This window comes from Spea bombifrons, chromosome 1 (assembly GCF_027358695.1).
Source record: "Spea bombifrons isolate aSpeBom1 chromosome 1, aSpeBom1.2.pri, whole genome shotgun sequence".
NCBI lineage: Eukaryota > Metazoa > Chordata > Amphibia > Anura > Pelobatidae > Spea > Spea bombifrons.
In genome coordinates, this window is record NC_071087.1 from 90,990,829 (window position 1) to 91,017,312 (window position 26,484).

The 26,484-nt window shown below is 37.3% G+C and overlaps 1 protein-coding gene across 2 annotated transcripts in view; it reads left to right on the top strand.

Moving 5' to 3' along the window:
• Positions 1 to 1,093: 1,093 nt before the first annotated feature.
• The window catches only part of ABCA1 (ATP binding cassette subfamily A member 1), a 63,810-nt gene continuing 38,419 nt past the window's right edge, over positions 1,094 to 26,484 (top strand). For both annotated transcript variants that reach the window (XM_053465876.1, XM_053465877.1), the window contains exons 1-5: positions 1,094 to 1,270; positions 14,119 to 14,269; positions 18,511 to 18,604; positions 21,597 to 21,738; positions 22,504 to 22,616. In XM_053465876.1, coding sequence (XP_053321851.1) covers positions 14,204 to 14,269; positions 18,511 to 18,604; positions 21,597 to 21,738; positions 22,504 to 22,616 — 415 coding nt within the window. In that variant the 5' untranslated portion in view covers positions 1,094 to 1,270; positions 14,119 to 14,203. The remainder of the gene's footprint in view (positions 1,271 to 14,118; positions 14,270 to 18,510; positions 18,605 to 21,596; positions 21,739 to 22,503; positions 22,617 to 26,484) is intronic.

Genomic DNA, 26,484 nt, shown 5'->3' on the forward strand with positions numbered 1-26,484 from the left:
CGGAGCGTTTGAATGGTATGGGTTTCAAAAAAGTATAACATAACATGAGGCAAGTGGCAATTAAGTAGAGCAGTCAGGCTCTAAGAGGGACAAGCTGCAAAATTCAGACTGGAACAACATGACACATACAATACCCCAAAGCGCAAACGAGGGAGCTGCCATGGAAGGGTTTATTCATAAACTGTAACGTGCAGGTGATCTGAGTTGAGATGAAACAGCCAGGAATATGGCTCTTGATGCCCAGGGCACAGTTGTATCTTGACGCTTGGGGCACAGTCCTGTCCCACTCGTGGAAGCTGAAGTGGGTACCCGGGCATTGCCACTGGGCAGTTCAAATGCTCATGTTGCGATGCCCCTCTTGCCCCATGGAAGTTATGGTTTTTCTATGCTCAGTGAAATAGCCTTTTTATCCCACCAATTCGTGCCAATGCATATAGGGAAGTAAAGGAGAACTTTCCCGCAGACCTTCCAAAAAGACATGAAATGTAAGCTACCTATAAGTAAAATTTCAGACTCCCTACATCCATTGCATTTTTATCTAACCCCCCTACAAAATAGTTATTGGATTATTTTATTATATTAAAAACCCTTAAAATGTATTTATTAGTAGATCTTTCTGCCCCAAGGATGCCTTGATTTGCATGACACTAAGTCTATAATCATTCTAGCAATCCATAATCCAACAATGTACAGCAGTGTAAGTCATTTCTTATTTTTAACCCTTTAATGGCCCCAGAAGTGCTTATATGAAAACCCCCCACCCATCTAGCATGATTATACTGTCTATCTAGTAAACAAGCCATAGCAGCTACTGGCAGTGCACTGCACACCAAGAATCCATAGGGTATCCATGGAACATATGGCCCTCTTAAGAGGAGGGGCCTCCATACACGTGCTTTCAGTAAACGACTACAGCATATAAACAGAAGGCAGCAGGATCGCTGTGACCGATAATAACCTCCTCCGTACGGCTCAGCCTCTCTATCTATAAAAGGAACTCCGGGTTAAAAACCATAGACTTTTTTTTTTTCTCTCTCGCTCTCCAAGGCTGAGAGGGGGAGATACTGTGCCGAGGAGGCTGACAAAACATATACACACACCGCACACCAAGAAAAAGCATCAGATCTGCCCTGTCCGCGCTGGAGAACACACACATCCATGTATATGCGTAAATAAGTTGTGTAAGTCGCACCGTTGGCAGCAGGGATCTATACCAATAACATCCAGTCGGGGCAATTCTACCAGCTTTAGCCACCGTTCGGGGGCAAAGGTAAGATGCACTCCATTGACCTAGATCTTTCATTTGAGATTTTTTTGCCTCTTACTCCATTGTTTTGCCTTGATCAGTGTATTGTTTTGTTTTTCTGGAACACTGATGAAAACAGTATATATATATATATATACTGTAATGGAGCCCAGTTAAGAACATCTATTATTTTCGGTGTATTAGCTTCAAAATCAGCATCTGGTTATATTCATTATGTAATTTTTTTAAAAATGTATTTTTATGTTCTGGTATTTGGAAGATAAAGCAGCACATTACCGCACCCCCCACCCCAACCCTTGACTTGAGTTTCTTATTGTTTGTTTCATGAATTCTGTACTGTGCCCACTGTTAAAATCAAGGTCATCTCTTGATCTGCTCTCACCATCTGAGCAGCTGCTGGGACCTGTTTACATGTTCATTAAAGGTCCCTTTGTCACAGTCTAGAGTGCTGTATAGAGGGGACTGGGGAACTGGGGAACTGGCCCCCAGTCTATTCGATTTCCAGCAGGTATCATATCTTTTGTGTAGATTTGATGTGCTTGGACAGGCACAAGTATTTACTTGAGAACAGTTGTTCGGGTTGAATAACAATGCCTTCTTTGTGACTTATCCCATCTGCTGTATCCAGACCTGGTTGTGTTCAGGACTGATGTGTTCTTCAATGATTGATTACCTGTTTTTGCAGGAGTATGTGCCATCATACACCGGTGATACTAGTAATCATGTGCTAGTTATACTAGTGTTTTATCATTTATCATTTGGTTGGAAAATTCATAACATTGCGAGAGGAGGTAAACAAATCACATTGTGAAATGATTGTTAGAATATATTACATATATATATTATATATGCAGTGTTTATTGTATACTCCGCAATGCTTTCATATATTAAGTATACATAATGTCTAGTTCATGCATGACGTCATTGTTCATATTGATTTAGGTCATTGTACAGATGTGTGCACACCGCTGCATTAATGTTGACAGGCAGTGCTATTAAGATTTAATTAATGGGTTCTTAGATTTTTAAGTAATTATATATATATATATTTGTCTGCATATGCACATTCATTGGCTTTAAACTAGTTTGCTTGGTTGGAAAAAGTCTATGATGGTGATGCAGTCTTGCATTCTAACAAAACCTTGCATTGCTTTGGATGGCAGCTGATTTCTATTACTCAGTCCTGCTACTTACCGTTTTCACCAGGCGTTGGAGCTGTTGAGAAATACTGAAAGAAGGAGTCCCAGAATGAACGTTAGTAACCTTTCATGCTTTAATCTGTGCTCACACAAAACAAGATTTACAGAATAATTCACGTCAAGGGCCACAGTGTCTTTGTCATACAACCATTTCGACTAGTAACATTATATTATATTTAAAAATGTTCTATATGCCCTATGTTTGGTAATGCTGAAGACATTCAGTGGGCTAGTTAACTGCAGTTTTTGAAAATGTGTAGCTGCTGCCGATGGCACCTCCTCAATAGGGTAAAAACACGTTAGATTTTGCACCTTCACATATGTAACTGATGCCTTGCGATAGATGTGCGAGATTCTGACACTGTACCTAGATTGTAAGTTCCTGCGGGAACAGGGCCCTTCATTCCTCTTGTATCTGTATGTCAGTTGCTGTATAGTATTGTCGTTATCTGTATCATTTTCTTTGTACAGCGCTGCGGAATCTGTCGGTGCTTTATAAATTAAGTATAATAATAATAATAATGTACCATAAACCTAAATATCCAACTATGGATACATTTCGACCGATAAACTTTTCACCTTGGTTTATGAAACAAACTGAATAACAAATAAATAATAATATTAATATATATATATATATATATATACTGTGTAGGGGCCAGTTATTAAAAAGGTTAAGTAAAAAAGATAATTCTAGTTGAATATCCACTTGTGCTTTTAGTATTGAACATATGAAAAACAAATAACAATGATGGCTGAAAAAGTGAATGCTGTATAATAAATCCAATGCTTCCATTGCATCCTGCGAGACCATTTTTCATGGCATAATAGCACTGTAATGTTTTTGCTCCTGCTTTGCATCTGACAGAATGAATCAAACCGTCACTCTACAAAGTGATTAACGAATGATCGAACACCAAGGACTATGTAGGTGAATCTTATTTATAGTCAGCATGAAATTGCAGGGTTTGGACGGGATTGTAATCCTGTTTGTTAATTCATTGCGAGCTGGTGGTTATTTGTTTAAATCCCTTTTTGAATATTATTTTCAAATTTAAAGGGGAAATTTGTTTTAACCCCTTAAGGACAATGGGCGGTCCCAAAACCCATTGAAAACAATGCATTTTGAGCCCGTACATGTACGGGCTTTGTCATTAAGGGGTTAATTTTAATAATTAAGAGCAGATACCCAAGGGGAATAGCACGCAGCAATGAACAGTTATGTCCTATGATGACCACAATATTGGGGGTAAAATGTTTACAATAAATAAATACTGTGTTAATGGCAACATATACTTGGTGCAGTACCAGGAATTTTCAAGTCTACATAAAGATGGACATAGAAAGCTAAATGCAGAGTATCAGCAACATAATTTCCATTGTCCCTTAACAACTCAGACAGAGAGGATGTTTTTCAAGAGCGAAGGAAACCCTAGAGGTTATTGGAATGTTTTTCTGTTTCTAAGATTTATTAGGATTGTATCCCCATTATCTCAACATACATTCCATAATAGACTCAGCATTTTACATACAATTGTGGGAATGCTTTTAGGTTGTTTCTGTGGAATTATTTTTAACATAATGTGATTTGTAAGCTCTGCAGTATGGTTAATGGTTTTAGGAACAAAATGTTCGCTTGTGGATCGGTACATGTCTTGAAAGTGATCTCATAGTTGTAGAAGGCAAAGGTGTTTTTTGGGTTTACATATTGAACTGATTTAAAAAAAAAAATTAAAATATCCCTTGGAAAAAGATCAAGGCTTGAAGGGGTTAAATATATTTGAAATATTACCGGTTAGAATGGGTTAAAGGTGTTTACAATATACTAATGTACTAAGAAAAAAAAAATCTGTGGACAGTCACGATGACAAGGTCATGGATTTGGAAAACACACCATGACATCTTGGCTGAAGTCAACAGAAATGACATTAGAATTTTAAAGAGGAATGTTTAACCATCGAGGTGCAGTTTAAACTAATTGAGTATCAATCTAAAATGCCTTTTCTTATAATTTTCCGATTATTCAGAAAACCTAGAGACAGCTCTGCAACATTAATGTTAACATTAAATCTATAGTAAAGCCATTATCATGAAAACAGTTTACAGTAGCTACTTAGCAAGACATAGTCTGGCAGCAGTTCCTTGAAGAACAGGTTAAATATAAAACTAATCGCAAGCTATAGTACAATTTACATGTCCTTCATATATAAACGTTATGTGACTACAAAACACTATACAATCCACATATGATATAGAATCAATAAAAGCTAAATGATTTTCCACAATTGTGTATGGCCATAACTGATTTATAAGTTAAAAAAGAGGAGATCGGAGGGCAACCACATTTTTGGCGTCCTTTTAAACCAGTATTTATTAACCCGCAAATATGCGTAAACTCACACATGTCCCTAAAGAACACCTCTTGGAACTATGGCTTGCGATTGCTCTTTTGGGCGATCTCCACTTCTTGCCCTACGTGCGGCAAAGTTCTGGCATGTAAAGTGAGACTCAATGTGTTTTGCCTCCATGAAACCTGGTCTTGAAAGTGGACTCAGCAGAAACTCGGTAGTAGCTGAATTTAATAGACATGACACACAGAAACAGACAAATAGAAGAACGTTATTATTATGAGCTGGTGTTCAAAAATATACCTTTTTGTTTTCTAGTAGAAAGCCAATGGCCTGTTTATATTTGCTAGTAAGAAAGTGTTGATTTGGGTATTGATTTAAGGTTTTTTAGTTTCTCCATTAGGGTTTTGATTTTTTCGTGTGCATATGTTATTTATGAAGGGCTTTTGATCTTTAATTGAAGTGTGTTGTTATCGGCTTTCTGTTAAATCACTGTTACAATATTTAGCATTTGCTGTTGTTTTTATAAATATACAGTGCGCGTACTATGGCTTTGAACTTGTATGTCTTTGATGTCTTACTATAGCGTTGCATAGGAGACTGGAGATGAGTTTCCAGTTTGAGCAAGACATGCAGTGTGACGGACAGGGCACGTTTTCTGGATCGTGTAAGAATAGGTGGCGATTGTGAGGCCGCTGGAGAAAACCTACACCTGGAGTACTTGATGGTCGACATTCTAGTGTAGATGAATAAAACATATTCAAAAGATGTATGCATATTAAATGTGTAATTTCTCCTTATTGTCATATGTAGTTTAAGTAAGCTTAAACCAACTTTATTTTTTGGTATTTTCACTCTAAGACATTATTGTTAACAAAATGAAGCTTCAGACCCAAACACGTCCCCCTCCATTGAAAGTTTAGCTGTTGGCTGTGGAAATTGTTTGTTTCTTCTGAATCTTCACATTTTGTGTGGGTGTTATGGAAAACAATCTGCATTTTTCACTGGCATTGTTTCAAGATATGAGGCTTCAAAATGGTATTGGTGTCCTTTCATGCTTGTACACAATAGTTGCCACACCTACATAGTCTGCTGTTAGTCATATAGGAGCTCGGAATCTGTGCATGGTTATCTAGCCAAGTGATATGCCGGGCATTCTGGTCTCCTTTCTTCAATGCCTTGGCAGAGAATTCATACAATGGTGCTTTGTGCTATGTCTGGCTTGGACACTGGATTGTACTTACAGCCATGCTGAATACATACAAATCAATGGTTCAGTTAAAAAGAATATAGAATCACTTGGAAAATTGTATGTAAAAATGTTTTCTGGTACAAAGCGGCAAAAACATTCTTGCTGATTGCTTTACTTTTACTGCTTGGCACTGGAAATGCTGTTTTCCCTATTTTTCCTCCAGAACTAGAGGGTCTAGAATGAAAATGAGCCTGGTTAGGATCTGTGGAGTGCTTTGTCTGCATTGTCCTGTCCACTGTGACATCGGTAGCGTACCGCAGAAACGTCTGCCAAATTTCAGCTGATCGTATTTACACACTGGCTATTAAAATGATTCAAAATACTTAGGGGCATCAGATTTCTCTAAATATAAATACAGTCCCATCTAGGCCTTGAAAGCTGTCACTACCATCAGATTGCTTTGAGATACATCGATCAAGAGATTTATAGATCATTAAAACATTATAAACATTCCGGTATGCATTCGTTAAGAGAAGCAAATAACACCATTTTCTGTCTTTAACTGGCCCATAAACGGATCGGATGCATCACTCCATTTCTGAAAAATATGTACTATTATTAACAAAACACCCATTAACTGTACTTTAAAATGCATTCGTCACCATTGTTTGACAACATTTGTTTTTTGGGAAATATATATATATATATATATATATATATATATTTAGTAAGCTTCAGGAAACTACCCCTATGATGCTATTATGAGCTGTACAACACAATTTAGCACTGCAATTTATGATGCATGTTTTATTCCAATTTGTCATCACACCGCACATTCCAGAATACCTGAAATATCACCCCAAGGAAACATAACTCAGATGTTCAAAATAGTTTCTATTACCAGAGTTGAACCCATCCATACTGTACACGTTTGCATTCTCTAACATTTTCTTGATGATGGCGTCTCTGGGGATATATAAGCATATTTATAATTTAATATTGTAAAGCTTTTATAACCCAGGAATAACGTTCTGACTAAGTCACGTTTCATTGTACCAGATGAAGTCGGTCAGGGCCTTAGTTAATGTCCGCAAGCATTCAGTTTTCATAACATGTGGCAAACTCAGTGTTTAAACTGGGGCAAAAGGCTCTGCATAACTGCAATATAGGTAAGCAATGAACAGGTGGTGATGTCCGCTCTGCTAATAAAGCGCTATTGGGGGGGAAAGCTGGTACCTGTTCTGCCTGGTAGTTGTACATTAAGAGGGTATTCCCACCAATGCCAAAAAGTAGCCCTAATCAGACATTACTCTGTGACCACAGAATTCAACCTGTCCTGCAAAGCCATTTCGACACGTGATTGACAAAGCCGTACATGTGAAGAGTAAGTTCCTCCATTTATCAAGTGTACCGACCACCAAAGGAGGATTGAGAGGGAACCCTGGCAACAGACTGAGCAAATCCACTAGGCCCAGGTATTTATAGTCGCTGCTAAACCTTGTACCCATGTAGATATTTTTTATTGTACGTGCACGTTTGGTGGGTTCGACATTGAAGGCCTCTGGAACCCTGCACATGCCAATAAAATGCAATGCAGCATAACAGCCTTTGGGTCCAGTGTTATGGAACAAGGAAGCAGCAGGAACCATATGTTCACAGACAGTTCCTTGGAACCAACTTAAATAGTTTTTTCAATTTATAATGTGGTTTTAGCTCAAAAATCCCTGCATTTTATGTGGTCTACAGAGTGCGGCTTGCAGACCAGATCTCCCCTTTAAGTAGGGCAGCACTCCGATACATTGCTGGATACATTGCCCCTGGTTTGTAGTGTGGATGCCTGAGCCACATTGTGAAAATTGAAGTGCAAGAATGCCACTAAAAAGTATATACCAGTTTAGCAATAATCATTTTATTGCATGCCTTTTATGTGTTATGAGCCATATTTCAAGCAATCTTATTGTTGACGCAATGATCGGTTAATTATGCAGTGTTGTAGCCTGCCACCTACAGATGTAAATTGAAACATATGTTTGTTTTAGGAATTCATCTGGACTTATTCCCTTAAATTCATAATGTATAATCTGTATGGCTGCCAATACATTGCTTTGGTTAATTGCTTTTTGGAATATCAAAATTTGTCCTCATGATGCAGTGTTCAGAATTGCACTCCAATAACTGTTCAATTAAGAAAGTTTTAACAAACGTTTCCTTCACATCCCCAGTCTTAAAATATTAATCCCCGCTATGTTTTTGCACTAAAGTATTAGCTCTGTGGCGACAGAGTCCAAAGTTTGATTCTCTTTAGATTGTGTTTTCCTCCACTCTAAAGGCAAAGGTTATCAGGAGCAATCCATTGTACACTTCATAACATCCTGGCAGCATTTATAAGCGGCGTTTATTTATCGTGATTAAGGTTCATCATTTAGCGGCTTGGTTGGGAGGGTGATTTATTATTATTTTAGGACCTGTTGAGCCCAACCTAATGCGAAAATGACCTTTCTAAATTGGCGCGGCTCTAGTGCTGCAGAATACTGCCCACTCTGCAATCCGCATTTAGGAAAGTTTCTGGGCGTGTTGGTCTCTTTAGACCCCCTAGAACCCTCCAGCCAACAATCGGTGCTGCTTAGCAATACATTTCTTGCATATGTGCGATTCTGAGAAGGAGGTCCGTTTAATGGAAACACATCTTCTGCAAGGCAAATAGCTGGGGCCTGGGAAAAGAGCAAATATATAGAGGGAATTATAAATTTGCCTGAATAAAACAATTTATATGTATAGTATGACCGGGGTTTGCCTTTAACCTCTTTGAGCATTAGGGTGTACCTTAGAAAACTGTACTGTTTTTTTTGGTACATTTGAGGAGTATTCTTGGTATTTTTAAGCCCAAAATGATGCTTTTGAAGAATTTAGGCTTCCATGGTTGGTCGAAGGCCTTATATGTTATAATGTGAAGCTTTCTCTCACCAAAAAACAATGAGAAACAGCATGAGGAACCAGAGAGCGTTGAATGGCAAACACAGCAATCTCCAGACAATGCTTAAGAGCACACGTATTGATCAGTGTAGATCATGTTTATTGCTCAGTAAGATGAGTATCCCAAGATAGAAAAATGAGGACTTGTATCATGTTTGTGACTATAGAACGGTATCGATCTTCACTGTTTACCGGAGATAGTATGACAGAATGGCCAGGAATATTGTCAGTTCAGCATTTGTGAGGAAAACCTCACAAGTATGCAAGATCTAACAATGCAGCAAGGTTATACCTATGGTAATGGTGTATGTGAGCGCAAGAACACATACAAAAAGTGCTATTGAGATCGGTACTTATATTAGCACAGATTCAGTGGTAAATAGTGCTGTATTTGCAGGGATAATTATCTTGCATTCTGGTTCTGACTGGTTCCTGTGTCTAAATATATATATATATATATATATATATATCTCTCAGTCCCTCGCTCCTCATATTAGACTAAAATTTCAACAGTTCTCAGGAAAGGTGCTCTTGTCACCAAACTGCTAATGAGTTCTGTACCTCCAAAATGTACTTTCTACTATTTACCTTTTTTACATTATTTTAATATTTGTATCATGATATTTGCTTTTTTTTTTTATATTTAATATTTAGCAACCTTGTTAACATAAGGCTAGCATTTAAATGCGATACATGGTAGTTGCAACATAAAATATAGAGCTGCATAAATGAACATATATATTCTGATATTTCTTTCTGTTTCTTTTCATTCTGTGAAATGCGAACAAGTTCCTAGTTCATTGAATTATTTATTTGGGTTAATTCCCATACAAACTCTCTCTGTGTTAATCCAGAAACTTGTAAACTTTCGGCATACACAAGATAACACAATCAATCAATTTATAGTCTTTGAACACCTGTCCCCTTTTAATCAATGATGCGTGATAATGGGTCTTATGCAACAATCACTAATTCTTACAGGGTCACTTCCAGCATGGCTTGCGTTACCCAGTGTTAAAGTTGGGTTTTTTTATGCTACTTGCATTAAAATGGCACTGTGACATGTCAGGGCTGTAGAAGGCCTTTAGTGACAGCAGAGATGACATATTACTTTATGGACTATAGTATACGTACTATCCCATTCTATGTGGAGGCATTTCCTATACATTTCTATAATTGGCTGCATGAAGAATTCCAGTACTTTTTTTGCTACTTAAATTCAAGTAGATGCCACATTTAGCCAAGAAAAAAAATTGCAGGAGCAGCTCTTTGTTTTGTAGAACCTAAGAGGACACAGTTGACCGGATCCTTATCTCTCTTACCTGTAAAACGAAACAAACAAAAAAAGTGACTAAAATGGACTCTTACCTTGTTGTTGTTTAGCCATCCCTTGTAAAAATGGAAAAGAGCTTTACGTGCATTTTAAGGTTACAAAACACAGTTGTTTTATAAATGTACGGTATATCAACCTAAACGTTATTTTGCTGGGTTTTATTTGATAGGACTAAAGCAATTTAGAAAATAATTACAGCACTATGAACATTCATAGAATAGTAATGACTTAATCATTATCATTATTATTTATTGTTTTATATAGCGCCATCAAATTCCGTAGCGCTGTGCTATGGGTAGACAGGACATAAGTAGTATGTAAAATAACAATTTGACTTACAGAAACAACAAGTTAGGAGGGCCCTGCTCAAAGGAGCTTACAATCTAGAGATATATTCTTCAGCACTTTAATATTATATGAGTTGATTTGGACATTGTTACTTTTAATCCCTAAGGGTCTTTCTTCTGTAGCTATTGGATGACTGAATTCTCCATATGCAATGTGGGCTTCCACAAGCCTTGTCTCCGTTGTCTTCACATAGATACTTTTGCTACTCCCGGTTTTCAGAGTACGTATAGTACTTAAGACTTATAATCTCGCCCTTCTGGAGCTGCTTAACACAAACTTGTTTAATGAGTCTTCCCATCACGTTCACTTCTGAACCAAAAGCAATAGGTACAGTTGAGGACAGATGTAGCACCCTCCCTGTTTCTCCGGGTTCCTAAATTTATACCTCTGCTAACGCTCAGAGGTCAAATTCATATTCTACAGCTGCTGGCGTCCCAGAGGCTGCCTATTACTGTAAATAATAAAATCTATGAAATTTGAAGTTTGACTGCTACTACTACAAGTCAGTGCATTGCCCCCCTAAGGCTTTTAGTATAAAGAATGCTGCTTCATATTTCAGATCAGTGTGATATATGCCTGGAAAACTCAAATTTTGCTGTTTCTAGAAGAACATGCCACATTTTTAAAAGTATTGTGGCTTTATCTTTATCTTGTTGCCGAGAAAAAAACCACATACCTGCTAGATGTACTTTTCTATTACATACACATTAGTAATTTGAGATACAGTGGAAACAGATTGATCTGTGTTCAAGTACTCAGATATGTTGTAGATTTTCAGACTATTGATGGAAAGCCAAATATAGGGTGAAATCTTTAATGGCTTGAATGGTTACCCAATAGGGTTGATGTAGACATTTATAATGGGAATCTGGAAATATGACACAAAAATCCATTTGCTAACTCTCACAGCTCAATAATGAGGCTACCTTTGTTGGTTTAAACTATAGAATGCGTGAGTTTTCTATAATGGCGTAATCGGGGCATTTCATGCACATTTTCTTTATTTCTCGTGGTCCTCCTGTGAAGATCCCCTTTTCTTGGAGTCACCCTATGTAAGATAAAATTGTTAATACACATCATGGATTGATTTAGTTGAGTAGGTTTGTGCATTTGGATTCTTAAAAGTGTTAATTTAAACCAAATTTGCCACATTTGATAATTCGTAGGAATATCTGAAAACGAGGAAGAAGAAACACATAGCTAAACAATAACAATGCAACCTTTACCACTTAATTATTCACAAAAGAGGAATCCATATTAAAAACATATTAAAGCCATTACTTTCATATACATTCTTTTTTTTAAGGATTCACTCTATATTCTGGTGAATCTTGACATTTGCTTCTTGTAGCAGTCAATAAGTGGCAGGTAAGTGCTCTAATTAAAATAAATGGGAGTGCTTTCCACATATGTACACAGATGGTCTCATTGGACCCCCTATGATGATCTGACTCACAATAAGTATATGGAATGCCAAGATTCCTGCACAGCAAATATCGGGGGGGGGGGTGGAAAGGGACAAATGCATTTGCAAGGGGGGCATCATTAAAATGTTTAGGGACTTTTCATATGCATGAACGTGTGTATGGTGGCTGGAGTGTCCGTTTACCTGAAAGAACTGTTGAACTAAATTTTGTATCAACCTCAGCATTGGATGGCAACCCTGTGCCAACAGTCTTTGCTGTAATACTGACCAAGATCAATCTAAGCCTAGAGCCAAATTCAAAAAAATTAAATAAAGATGCTCACCGCACACCCTTTTCTGATTGAATGAAAACTGAATCTGAAGCAGGTGCCTTGTTACATACAGCACTGGTTAAGTCATCTTACAAGTTCTTACTTGCAAGGATTGCAGACCCAAGAAGCTGAAAAATCTTAAACTTGGCTCTTGCATTTGCAGTGAGAATAGACCGTATGACACTACCAGACAATCAAAGGTACGGAATACAAAATTGCTCTCATTTTTAACTACTTTATAGAGTTCAAATTTCTTCTACAATGCGATCTGTTCTCTGATGGCACCAAGAGGACCTCGAATGCTGAAATCTGTATTGGTAATTTCAAGGAACGACTTGTTAAGTGTTGTACTGTGAAGGTCTGTTTGATATTTGAAGGGGCAGATGTCTTGAACAAAGGTCCTTTTTACATTGCTTGATGAACGAATACTCCAACCTGTTTTCTCAGTGTGTTTTTAAAGGAGTCTTATTGATAAAGTCGTATTCTGTATTTACATAGATTTGTGGAAAGCATGTCTGTTATTTAGAGGACTTGTGTAAACGGATTTAAGGACTCTAGCGCTTTGCAAAATATGTGGTGGAATATTTGAAACCTATTTTCTCGGGTAGTTGTTCATTCAACTAGGGGTTCCTTACTAAAGAGCAGCCTTAAAATGTTCCCTTTCATGTAGGGCTGAGGTGTTATCCGCAAGGTGGCATTCAAGAATGTGAACTTATACCTTCTTGATGGAGAAACTTGGGTCTTTACTTGTTAGTAGTACCTGAACTGTGTTTAGTGTTAATAGCTATTATTTTCTTATTATGTTTCAATATAAAAAGATGTTTCATCAGCAAATTAAGTAGACTTGTTAGAACTTGAATATAACACATCCAGGGTTGTATTGAGAATCCTTTGTTCCTATGTGAACTGCAAATTGTGATTTTTAGAATTTTTTTGCTTGACTTGAACATATTTGTGGGAAAATGCAGCATTAGCGTCATTATTACTAAAACAATTGAATGGTCCAGTCTTTCCTTGAAATAATTATTTAACCATTACATTTTTTTCCTTATTTATAACTGTTGCAAAAGATCACCCAATTGTCATGTGACAATTGGGTATTGCCATAGAAAATTAGAGGGATTTTACATTTTTTGTATTGTTATGTTAATAAACCTTCAGAGGAAAAAATTAAATATTAGCTCTGCGTATGATTATTTAAATAGCATGTGATAGATTTCATTAATGCAATTAATGTTTTGTCTATGTCAAACAATATTAATATTAATTAAAGAACTAGTTATTCAGCAACGTGGCTTTGCTGAACTGCCCTGAAGCATGAATAGCAGGTTTGGTGAATAGAGCCTTTGGTTCACATGTCATGTATTTACGGTACATATAACCTATAGGCAGGAAAGACCCCCTGTCTTAGAGTCTTGACAGTTCGCTTGCTGCATTAGCCAATATTGGAACTATTCCACGCCTCTAGCACTAGATTTAGACTCTCTTAGCTGATGTCAGGTTATCTGGCACACAATCGCTAACTTAGTCTGTTTTGTACATAGCTCTGTGATCTTTGTAACAATTAAGTAACCTATGGACAAGTTCATATAGGCAGGTATGGCTTTTGCCTTTCACGAGACCTCCTGTTTACTTGTTTTGATTCTTCCTGTATTGCAAGTAGAGATTTCCTCCTGCCCTTACAAGCTATATGACATTATCCCTTTCTGACTCTGTTGCAGTTAATGAACAACTCAAAATCCCTAGTACTGCTACGACTTCTGCCTCAGCTGCAGAGGTGAAGCAGTTTGTGCTCCCAGGGAGAAGATGACTTACAGTGCGCAACTGGGACTGCTGCTGTGGAAGAACTTCACCTACAGAAGAAGACAGACAGTAAGTGGTCTTTTTCCTCCAACTGTTAAGATAATAAGTGTTTAGGACGGATTTGCCATAAGTAGATCGCAGGCTACTAACATGTTTATTCTTAATTTAAAATTAAGCCACGCTTTGAGAACGTGTGATGTGTTTTGTGAAAAGTTAGGAATTGTATAACTGGGTGCATGCGGCAATCATTAATGCACGTGGGAAACACATACTGCCCTGTAATATGCGTGTACTTGATTGTGTTCTTCATATGGGTCATCACACAATGGAAATGGCTTTTTGTAATAAATGTAGTATATTGACACCCCAGTGAGGACACTTGGGCAAATTTGCTTGGATGCTCAGTCTCAGAACTATTGAGCTTTGTGGCATGAGTCCATCAAATAAGCTCAAATTCTTATTTAGATGTATAGCCTTTATCAAATGACTTATAATTTTGATAGGAATCATTGTCCCTTCCAAAACGATCACACACTTAACTAAACTAATAAACCATATAATGTGTTCAGAAGACAGAGAAAGACTGAGGCATTTCCAGGTATTCTTGGAATGCCAGATTTAGATGTAACCACATACAGTAGTTTCACCAGAGACCTTTGCAATACCAGTAGCATTTTTGTTTCTTTTTGCTGTACATATTTCAGAGAGTGCAAGTTACACATATATATCGATTGTCCTTTCTCCTTTCTCTCAGCGTCTTAGATAAAATGTACCTGTCAGCCATAAAAACATTGAATCTGACTAGAGATAACAGTGATCTGGCCCATTTTACTGCCTGCTGTAAAACATCAAATCTTATTTGGATCATATTCTAGATTCAGGATAGCCATATGCCTACCCCATGCATGTTTAAATTCCCTTACTGTGTTAACCACTTCTGCAGGAAGGCAGTTGTACTACCATCTTCTCAGTAAATAAATCTTACTTAAATTAAATCTTAACCTCTAAGCCTCTACTTTTAGTCTAGGTCCTAGCACTTCTTCTCTTTCTGGATATGCTTTTCTCACTTCGTGCTTTACAGTTTACAGTATAGTAAAAGACGAGTAAGTGCAGTCATTTCACATGTACAGTAGTCTGTAGACATTTTGTTGTTTGATCAGAGTACATACGGTACTTATGAATACATTAAGAAGGAGCATACAGTCAGCGTAATGCAATATATATGTACGTGTGTGGATTGTTCTACACAGTACATTGTCCTCTAGAATAGATTGGCCAGTAGAAACGTTCATGTCTATCATTTTCAGAACCTTTTATCCCTTCCCTGTCCGTTGAAGGCATCTACCATACTACCACATATGTTATCATATTTCTCTTGCCCTAGCACTTGTTTAAGTTTATCTAATTGTGTCTAAAATGTTGTTGTTATATCATGAATTAGCCAAAATAGCTATATCTTTTGCGCTATATTATTTTTTCTTTAGAGTGTTATGTATAAAAAGTAATTCTGGTGCAAAGTTTGAAAAAGTGTTTGAAAAGTCTTCTTACCACACCAACTTACAGGGGTGTCCAACCTGCGGCCCTCCAGCTGCTGCAGGACTACATCTCCCACAATGCTCTTTCAGCTAAGGAGCTGGCTGAGGAGTATGGGAGATGTAGTCCTGCAGCAGCTGGAGGGATGCAGGTTGGACACCCCAGAACTAGTAGGATGTTTCTGCTGATGGCTCATTCCCATTGGATATCACCATTGGTAATAAGATAACTTTTGGTGCCTTTATCCATAATGTTTATAGTATGTACAGCTAATAATACTTGATATTCATGCTTTGAGCATGCTCAAGATTAGAGAACTGAGTGGTTTATAGGAAAATCACACTGTGCAGGATAACATTCATTTTAGAGTTCTGATTTAGAGCTCTCCCAACCATGTGCATTTTCAATAATGATCGCTAGAACTGCTGTTATGACTTCATGACTCAGTAGGCTTTATATTGACCTTATTATATACTGAGTAATTTAGTATCAGAAATACAGGATTAATCAACTTGACAATTTAGGAGCAGTGTGTGTTTCCTAACATCCAACCTCCTGGGGATTTTGTTTTATTACTGTGTAAATACATTTTCAGGTAATAATCTTAGTTTAAACAGAGAATATGAAGAATTCTAGCTATTAATGAATTTCTATGAAAAGGGTCAAAGCTCATATTCTCATGACGAGGGTATAGATAAAGTTCCTTAGCTACTTCACGTTGTAGAGCACCTTTGAAACCTCACGCCATCCTTACCCTAAAACTCCCTCCTTGAAAGAAACAATCTGGATAAAAATGGTCTAAAGTTATTAACACAGTGTAAAGTGCATGAATTCATTGACTACGCACACATCAAAATAACAATGCAAACCAGCCTTATAATGTAAGATTACGTCATACTCCACAATATGGACCCAACTCTTCTTCTAATTTCAAATTTGACTCTTCTTCAAGTTTTTCAAATCATTGTGATGTTTAGTATTTTTTTTCCATGGGAGCTCCCCCCTTTAATATCTTCTACAAATCCTCCCAACCCTCGTTTAGCTAGCCTACCCCCTTTCCCAGAGATCAGTGGTTATTAACCCCATCAGGCTGTCTGTCTAGGTGACATGTGAAAAGGTTGGGTTTTCAATGTTTCCAACTCTTTATCAGCGAAGAAAATTTGGCACAAATTAGGACAGGATGATATAAAAATCTTTAAACTAAGATTAACAATAGAAAATACATTTTGTCTTTTTTTTGTGTTTTTCATTATGGGTGAGATAAAGGCAACTTCTAACATTTCTGAGGATACACGTGTCTCTGATACATCTGCTAACCATGACATTTATGAGCTCAATTTCTCAGTGATAGGCCTTTTAGTAGTTAAGAGACAAATCAATAAAAGGTGCATTGCCCCCCCCAAAATATTAAGATAAAAGTTCCTTCAAACAGGCATTGTTTACAAAAATACTATATTTTTTTATGGATACAATCGCATGGTGGTTGGAAAGACGGAGACATAAATTCTCTAAAGGAGTGAAACGTTGCAGTAGGAGACACTGTGCCAGACGCTATCTAATTTAAAATTCCACTGATATAATATCTGGAGACACAGTAGTGAAATGTGTATTAAAGTAATGTTCTGTGTCAGATTTGCAATTAAACATTATTATGTATAAATATGAATCACTTTATAAAAGGAGCAAATAACAACAACTTGCACTACAAACCTCAAAGAAAATATTCACTTGGTCTGGGCTCCTGTTCATCGAGGTTTTAAGTTTGTTAGTTTAGAATGGACAGGTTTCATAAAGAATTCCAGTCATTGATCATTGTCGTCAAATAATTGTAAAACAATGTCTTAAAATAATATATATAAAATATTGGCCGTGTTAACGATGTTCTATGAAAGAGGAGTCTTCTGCAACCAACAAAAGTGGCCATCTTGTTTTTTTTTGTTTTTTTTTAGCAACTGAGGAAGCCCAGAAATCACAACAGTTACCATACCATTGCTTGTAAAAAAAAAATTGGAAATGTTTGCAACAGGGAAAGCAGCCATACAATCTACATTTGAATAAACAAGATGGCTGCTCTTATCTTATATGGGCAGTAGCTAGAAGATATAGAAATCCCCACTATAATTGGAGATGATTTTTAGCTATAATTAAGAGGTAATCTAATTTAAAAGCCATAAGGTAATTTTGTCACACTCAAGTCCCTTTGGGCTGCAACACATTCTTGGTGACACACAGCAGGTTCTTCAGTAATGAACATGAAATATTAATTGTTTCATTACACCCTAATTAGAGAACACTTTTTGCAATTATGAAGCAGTGTATTATGAAAGGGATCGCTAAGTTGCCAGCTGCGCTTGAAACTGTGGACATCCATGAAATGTATGCTTCTAAGTGATGCGATACAAGACATTTTTGCGGGGTTTCTTTCGGTTTCTAGGAGACCTTAAGCAAGGAAAAGCAATGTAATGAAATGGCCTGATCCTCGGTTGGCATGGACCCTGCTTGTGAAAAACAGCTTTTATTTTTCTCCAATAGTCCCCTAGAGAGATCAGACTAAGTTCATTTAACCTTCACACAGGGAACGGGATGCAGTTCTTGGAACTGGATAAAGAGTAGGGGGGCTCCTCTGAGTTTAGTGATTCCTCTTTGTATTCCGACTTTTAACTATTTCAGTGTTTTTTAAAACTTAACTCTATGCTGCCTTAAATAATATTTTTTTTCCCATACAAGTTATTAGATTGCTAATATAATTTTTTCACATTTTTGTTTTGTGATTTCAGCTGCAACTTCTGGTGGAAATCGCATGGCCTCTCTTCATTTTCTTTATCCTGATCTCTGTGCGACTTTCTTATCCTCCCTACGAGCAACATGAATGTAAGTACATGAGCAAACTCCCGTACATTTAACTTTATCCATACACACCAGGCTTTCACTAGTATCCTTGATGATGTTGGCAGGCTTTGCTGGCGTAGTCATGTTTTGCTACACACCATGTAGCACAGACTGTAAACTGAGATATAACAGTGCGGTTAAAGGTTTCTGGACTGATATGAAATGTTTTTGACAATGCAATGTTTCTTTTCCCCTTCAGTTCAGTTAAACAGTTGTTAGGGGATATAATACAACTAATTCTGCATTGACTTAATACAGTTGGTTTACGTAAGAGGTTTAATTGGCTGCTGGGTCTTCATGGCTCGGCCAATAAGGTCATGAGATCATATCGCCCAGTCCTTCCTTGAGGTCCCAGTAGGGGAGATTACCAGACTTTAATAAACTAGATCTGTGCCTTATATATATATATATAGATATATATACAGCCTTATCCAAATGTGGGAATGACATCACTCTTAACACTAAAATAAAAATCAGCATGAAATAGATGCTAGCGACTAATATTTCCATATTTTAACAAAAACAAGAAATATGTACGTATCATAAAAGTAAGTGTAATGTGCAGAGCAGAGGGTCATACGTATTCAACACAATCAAATTCTAGACATCAACTATATTTGGGACAACAAAGCATTTGACTGGTTACAATTTAGGGTAAAGTTACTGCATTTTTAATGGACAAACTTTACTAAAAACCTAGTAAATCACGAAGGAATGGAATGCCGTGCATTCAAGCCCCTTCTGTAAGTAACACAGAATATGAAGACACCTGGATTTAATCTTAAAAGTATTCCTGGGTTTAGTGAGCACTTCAATATGAAACATCTGCTAGCTGCCTTAATTCTCAACAGAATTTTTCTTTAACACTTTACTAGGTTAACGGCAGGCTGTTGATTAATTTATTATGTGACAGACGTGGTCTACAAAAAAAAAATAGGGTTGTACAGGGTATTACTTTTTCATAATAATAATTTACAGATTTTGTACGTTTTAGCAGAAGTCATGATTGGATTTTTGTGTTGCTCAACTTTAACATATACTGTGGGTATGATACCATACTGTTATACGGGGCCACAGCTTAGTATTCCGTTCCAGCTTGGTGATGTTAGCACATGAGGGGTTAAAGTACATTTATTCTTATAGAGCCGTTATTGCATCAACAAGCGTGGCCTGTGGATGTTCTCCCAGTTTGTACAGTACAGATTTCAGTTTCCTGTTGACTCTGGCATCGGGAAGCAAAAAAACCTTGAAAGGCTCCCAAGCACTCGGTAACATTGTGACCCAGAGTGAGCTATTATCTTCTATGGCCACATGCATCGCGCCAGAGTCAGCACTGTTTGCTTTGGGAAGAACCTATATGCCACCACTTCCAGGAATCATTTCCATTACTATCCACCTAATGTCATTTAATGTCACCGTTAACTTTTGGTTGCCAAGTAGGACACCTTATCAGGTTTTCCGCATGGAATCGGTTAAGAGATGTCTCCGTAAAACGCATTCGATGCAGGGTTGCACGTAGCACCCAAACCTTTCTGCTTGTATCGTTAAGCTATTATTAAACCCACGTATGCCGGTTAGATACCATTTCCATACAGTCATAATAGAACGTTTGCCGTAGATTATTCCAGGTACGGTACGTATTTAGACCTGATCAGGGATGCTTCTGAGTTATGCATGCTATTTTTCAAGCAAGACAGCCGCAGATATATTGAACCATTTTGGTTCTACAAGTGTTTTAATATTTCAGATGAAGTGTTTGAAAATCCAAATGATATCTGTCATATGGAATAGGCAGCTCTGTAGAGTCGGTGCTAAAGCTGGATTTAAGAAATAAGCTCCTTATCTGTTTTTTATTTTATTATTATTTTATGCTTTATATTGCGCCATCATATACAGTGGGAATTTGTAGAGTTTTGTGAATACCCTCCCTCATTATAACTCAGACTCTACATTACTGGACTTTGTTTTGCCCCACGTACAATAGTTTCCTACCAAAGTGCAGTGACTGGTTCTTCTAATAACTTTGTTTCCAGTTGTATGTGAGTATATTGAGTTTGTTTTATCAGTTGTCAGTCACCCTGACCTGTTTACTCAGCTGGTATCTGCTGTTTGCAGAGAAAAAAGTAATGTTGCTTAATAGCCAACATTTACATGGCTTGTGAGAGGCCCAACATGGAACATTTTCATTCCTTTTGAAACATGTCAGGGAGTATAATCATCCTATAAATGTGTGCTGAGCAAGACGACGCATGGCTTTCAGCGGGTATCCGTGTCAATATGGAGCTTTGGTTGACATTAACTTAAACATTGAAAGGGGTTTATATGCGTATCACACGCTTTGTCGGGTAGAAACGAGATATATGATGTGGGTTGTTTTTTTTTTTTTTAAACAACCCTTAAAGTGCCAGAACTTGTATTGTACTTCCCATTGGCTCTCTAGGTTATAGCAATTGATTATGCTGCGTTGTGGATCTCTTCAAACCCAAGGTCTATAGTTCTTGGATAACTATTCAAAGTGAATCTGCAAAACAATATTTTCTCATATGTATACAAAGGGCAGAGCATCTCTGGCCTAGTGCGCCGCAAAACCCAGAGTCTTTTGTGTTGACATCTACATTCAAGCCCAGTATTCAACAAACACTAGCTAATGCCTTTAGTTTAAACTATAGATCTGCATTCTGGTGCAAGGTTTCAAAAGCGGTTTTATCACCATAGCAGCCAAAGGAATGGTGCAGGCAGCTGGACCTTTCCATTGGTCGCTGTGGTGATAAGTCCACTTCTGAACAATCGAGTTAGTATTTAAATTCAGCTTAATTTGGTCTGCATGTTGAGTTTAATTAGCCTCTGTGTAATACACTATTGTTCTGCAACACATAAGCTTCAAAATTGTGGGGTTTTTTTTGTACTTTTCAGCAATTTTGCTGAATGTTAACTTTTTTTTATCATATGTTCATAATATTGTCTCTATTAACAGGTCATTTTCCAAACAAGGCGATGCCGTCTGCAGGAACATTACCATGGGTACAGGGCATCATCTGCAACGCCAACAATCCGTGTTTCCGCTACCCAACGCCAGGGGAAACTCCTGGAGAGGTCGGAAACTTCAATAGGTCCATGTAAGTTAATGATAGTACTGGATTCTCAGCTTATTGTGTTGCAAAGTTCAGTGCATCTCTGATAAAGCAAGCCTCAGTAGCTATCACGATATATCTAGTTCATTGAAATATAATCTAGCAAATGTAATTGCTCTTGTTAAGGGAAGAAAATTGTACTCTAGTAAAACTAAATACCTACATCATAAAACTAATATAAGGCAGGTATTGAAAGGCACGCTTATCATCATTGCAACCAAAGGAATCGTTTATTCAGTAGGAATGCTCCACTGGTTGCTATGGTTTTAAGACCACATGTAAAAACTTTCCTCATCTTATTATGTGTGCAGTATGGTGCATTTACTTGGGCACTGCTCTGATCAGACCTAGGGACAGGTACCCCCTCCGCAACTGCAGCCCTCCATGTGGACCAGTATTTGGGGAGTCACTACATAGAATCTTCAGTACTGGCTATTAAATGGTTAATATTTCAAGGGTCAGCTCATTTAGAAAATTCCCAGGTATGTTGATTACCCAAATGAGGGTCTATTGTGCGGCGGGGGGCACCGTGGATTTGCCTCCCTAGACCTGGTCAGCCTGGGCCAGAATATGTCGCCGTATGTACCGGTATTACAGAAAACTCATGATTTGTAAAGAATTGCTTTGGCTAAAACTGTGAATGAGATGACACAATTCAAAGAGGCAGAAAAAACAGAGGCTATTTATTTTTCCCAAATTTCCCAAAATTCTAAGCATCTGCTAAAACATAGTTGCGACTTTATCTTCCAGAGTCTCCCGTTTGTTCTCCGACGCAAGGCAGTTGTTGCTCTACAGTCGAAAGGACACCACTGTGGAAGACATGCAAAGTTTCCTGGGAAACCTACATACATTTCGGGGCACAGGTAAATCATTTTGTACTTGATTGTTCCCATTGTCTATGCAGATCTTGGAATGTCCTATTTAAAGGGGTTGGATCGCATGTGACATGCCAAAGGGTATCCATAACGCTAACGACAATAAACATTTAATTTCTGTTTGTAGATATAGATTTGTAGTCTTTGCCGGAAATATCCCGATGTCTCTCAGTACTATAATAGTTCTAAAAAAATATAGCCAAATAATGAAAAACAGAAAACAAACTGGTGTTCTAGATGAATAATATGCAGAGGAATGGTAACATTCCCCTTGCTGTACACAGGCTATTTCTGATGGTTAGAGAGCTAGCAATCCAGGACTAAAGACAATATGTTGATAATGAATGAAGGTATGGTTTGCGTTTTAGTGGTTGGTAACCTCCGGTTTGTAGGATTAGGATTCAGCATTGTGCCCTGTCTTGGAACACTGATTATAGTCACGGATACCAAAGCCATCAAAGTGTGAGATAGTTTGCGGTACATGTTTACTTCTTCTTCTTTCATTTGAACCTTTGATAAGCAGCAGTGAGGCCTCATGAATGTGTCTTTAGGCGTTGCTGATACCTTCTCGTGTCTTGGTGACTCTTGATTTGCAGTGCAATATATCATGTTTACGACATGCAGAAATAGAAATATATTGTTGGATGGTCTATGATTGCATGGTGCAGAGGCCAGCAATCGACTTGGCATGATGAACATTGCAATTACGTTCTCTTATTTAACGCTAACTTACAAGCTCTGGTTTTACTGGAGATTTGTGGTTTTTTTTTATTATTTTGGGTTGAGGCTGAAGTCCTAAGTCTGGGTGATCAGTACTATGGCAAAATATACATCAAGCAATGAAAATGCTTATTATTGAGTAAATCCCACGCATACAGGGTTTATGCATGTCGTGTGGATAGAATGGTCAGACGTTGGCATAAATCCTGCATCTCCTTTGTATGGCTGTACCCCTGCTTTACAAGACTGCCCCCAAAAATCATCAATTATTGATATTCTAATAGTTTTGATCCATACTTTTAATGTATATTTTTAAGGTGTATTCTCAAAAGGCACTGTAGGCAGTACCTACATACTATTGAATTCTGCCCTCATTTTTTAAAAAAATTCTGCATTGTGTGTTCTTAATTTTAAAGGTTTGTATGAAAAGAGAGACAATTTCATATGCTTTTTCCATTTACCATTCCACTTGACACTGAACTGGTATCTGCTCCATAGCTCATTATTAATCAACTTGTGACTGGTTAAGGTCAGCATTTTTATCAACAACTGTAATTTTACCAGCGATACGTATATATGTACAGTCTGTCCAGAGCAAAGGGCTATCAGGAAGAGTGTAGTTCACAGAATCTCAGCTGTATACGTTGTGATCACTCTCTATGCTGCAACAGCCTGTATGGAGTTTTCTTAACCCCCTGGTGACTGATGTGTATGCAGTGCTTAGCAATGCACACCACCCTGGGACTGAAAGGGTTATAAGGAGATCGATTAACCTATAAGCAGAGCATTTTTCCTCTAAACAACATTGTTGTTATTATTATTATTAATAAATAATAATAATTTACAGGGTACAAAATATATGCATCCTAAAGAATCAAACATACAAAAAAAAATCAACATTCTTATTGTAATATTTAAAATAAAATGATACAAATGTGTTTATTTGGGATATTGTTTTAAATAGTTGTTGGTGAGCATATGGGTAATTCCAAAAACACACATTTTCTTTCTCATTGGGACACCGAGCCTATGGCCTAGTTGATGTACCAGACGTCCCTGTGAATGTCAATCTTCCCACAAAATGCAGTGAGAAAAAAATAGAAATAATTTCTCATATTTTTCAAACTGCTTTTTATGTGAGGATTGCTAAGACTTGGGATAGATGTGTCGGTGGCATTGATTACAGATCAAGACTTGATCAATGAGAGTTCAGCAAAAATGTAAGATTTTTACGTTATATTCGGTGCTTGGTTGTCACACATGAATAATGATCTACATTAAAGATAAGTTTCAATGGCTTTAATCAATATTAGAACTGGCCCTTTCCAGAGCTAAGTTGTCATTAATATTGAAAACAGACCCATCAAGTTCACCAGCTGCTGATAAAAAAAGAAATGGGCAAAAAATACACTAAAAAGCTATCTTTTTTTCTAAGAAGCAGAAACAATAATTTTAACTTCAAGCTTTTATTTTAATTTTTGTAATTAATTGTAGGCAAAATTAAGAGAAAATATTTTTCTTGAAATAGCCATTTCTTCTTATAAACAAAAAATATGATTATTAATGACAAGACAGTGTTTTTTCTCTTACTGGCTCCCTCTAAAGTAACTTGAAACACCCTAAAAATAATTTGTCCACCTTCAAATGTGATTCGTTGAATAACTGCTTTTGTTAGATATGTTACCAGTAAGAATAAACATGAGCAACCAACACGAGCAGATGCTGGAGAAACTATTAGTAAGCAGTCATTAGTGGAATTTGCCTTCAGTTTATCACTAGCTGGAGATTCTAAAGTGATTGCCGAATCATAATTATCCCAGCCTAAGTTGGCCAAAAAGTGCTTCCCCTATCTCTTCTTATCCTTTCCAGTTGATAATAGCAAACATGCATGCTTGTAAATGTCCCATATCATTCTTTTTTGCCTGTCCTTCATAGCACGAAACCTACAGAGGTCACTGCGGGTTTCTTAAGAATGTAACGACCTGAAGGCACTTTGAGTAAACTGACACGTGTACTCTTGCGGCACTAAAAGGTCACGTCAATCTTGAATGTGCAGTTTTTTAGATCGGTAAGACACCTTCCTGGAACCGATTGCTGCACGCCCATTAATTCATACTTTGGTAAATATGTTAGGGAGATATGTAAGACATATATTCTATGCAGTTCTTCTACACTTAACCAGTAAGAGAGAGGCCTAGGATATGTTAACAGACATCTGACTTGCAAACGTGTTGCAATAAATAACATGGAACATGAAAACCTTAGTAAACGAAAAATCCCTTTAATAAAAATCGTAGAGTAGATTAAAAAGAACTGGATTGGAAGTTTATTATCTATAGATGCACAAGTTTCTATGAAGCAGGTTAATTATCAGATCGGTATATCTGTACTTTTTATGAAGGTCCAATCTTATCTTTAGAATTCAGCCACTTACTCAGGACTTCGCTTACCTCACCATTGGAGTAATAAACTAGTTGAAATACAAAGCTTTTTGTGGGTGAAATGTGTCCATATAAATAAGAAAGCAGTCACATAGCAATCAGCATTCAATCAGTTTCTGTTCTGCATTTATTGAACATTTCTTGAGCTGTTTCGAAATCAAACACGATGTTGAAAGTCATTAGGACAAAGTTGAAAAAACACTAATTCTAACAACTGTATCAGCTGGTTTCTAATGTTCTAAAAGCACATCATTTCAACATTTCTTATTGTCAGCGATCTATATCTGTTAGCGCGTGCCTTAACATGTCCTCTCTTATATTCAAGTTACGAAGATGCGCACAGGACGAATTGATTGTTTGCACGAAACCCTTGGTCGCTAAAACAACACCTCACTTTTAGTTGTCTATTGGAGTGTCCTAAATCAAATCAGTACGTAATAGCTATAATCATAGTATCTTGTGGTTCAGTTGCCCATTCATTGTTTAAGATGAAGCGACTTTTCTTGAATATTGTGGTAAAAGCATATTTTCCCATGTTGTATAGTTTAGTTTTTACCTAGCAAGGATGAAATTATATACCTAAGTGAGTATTGAATGTGCCTGAGATGGAGGAGGTAAAATTTGTAAGGCCAGGCCAAACACTTTCTGAGGTATTGTTAATACATGAAGCAAATCCATAGAGCTCTTGCTTTCTA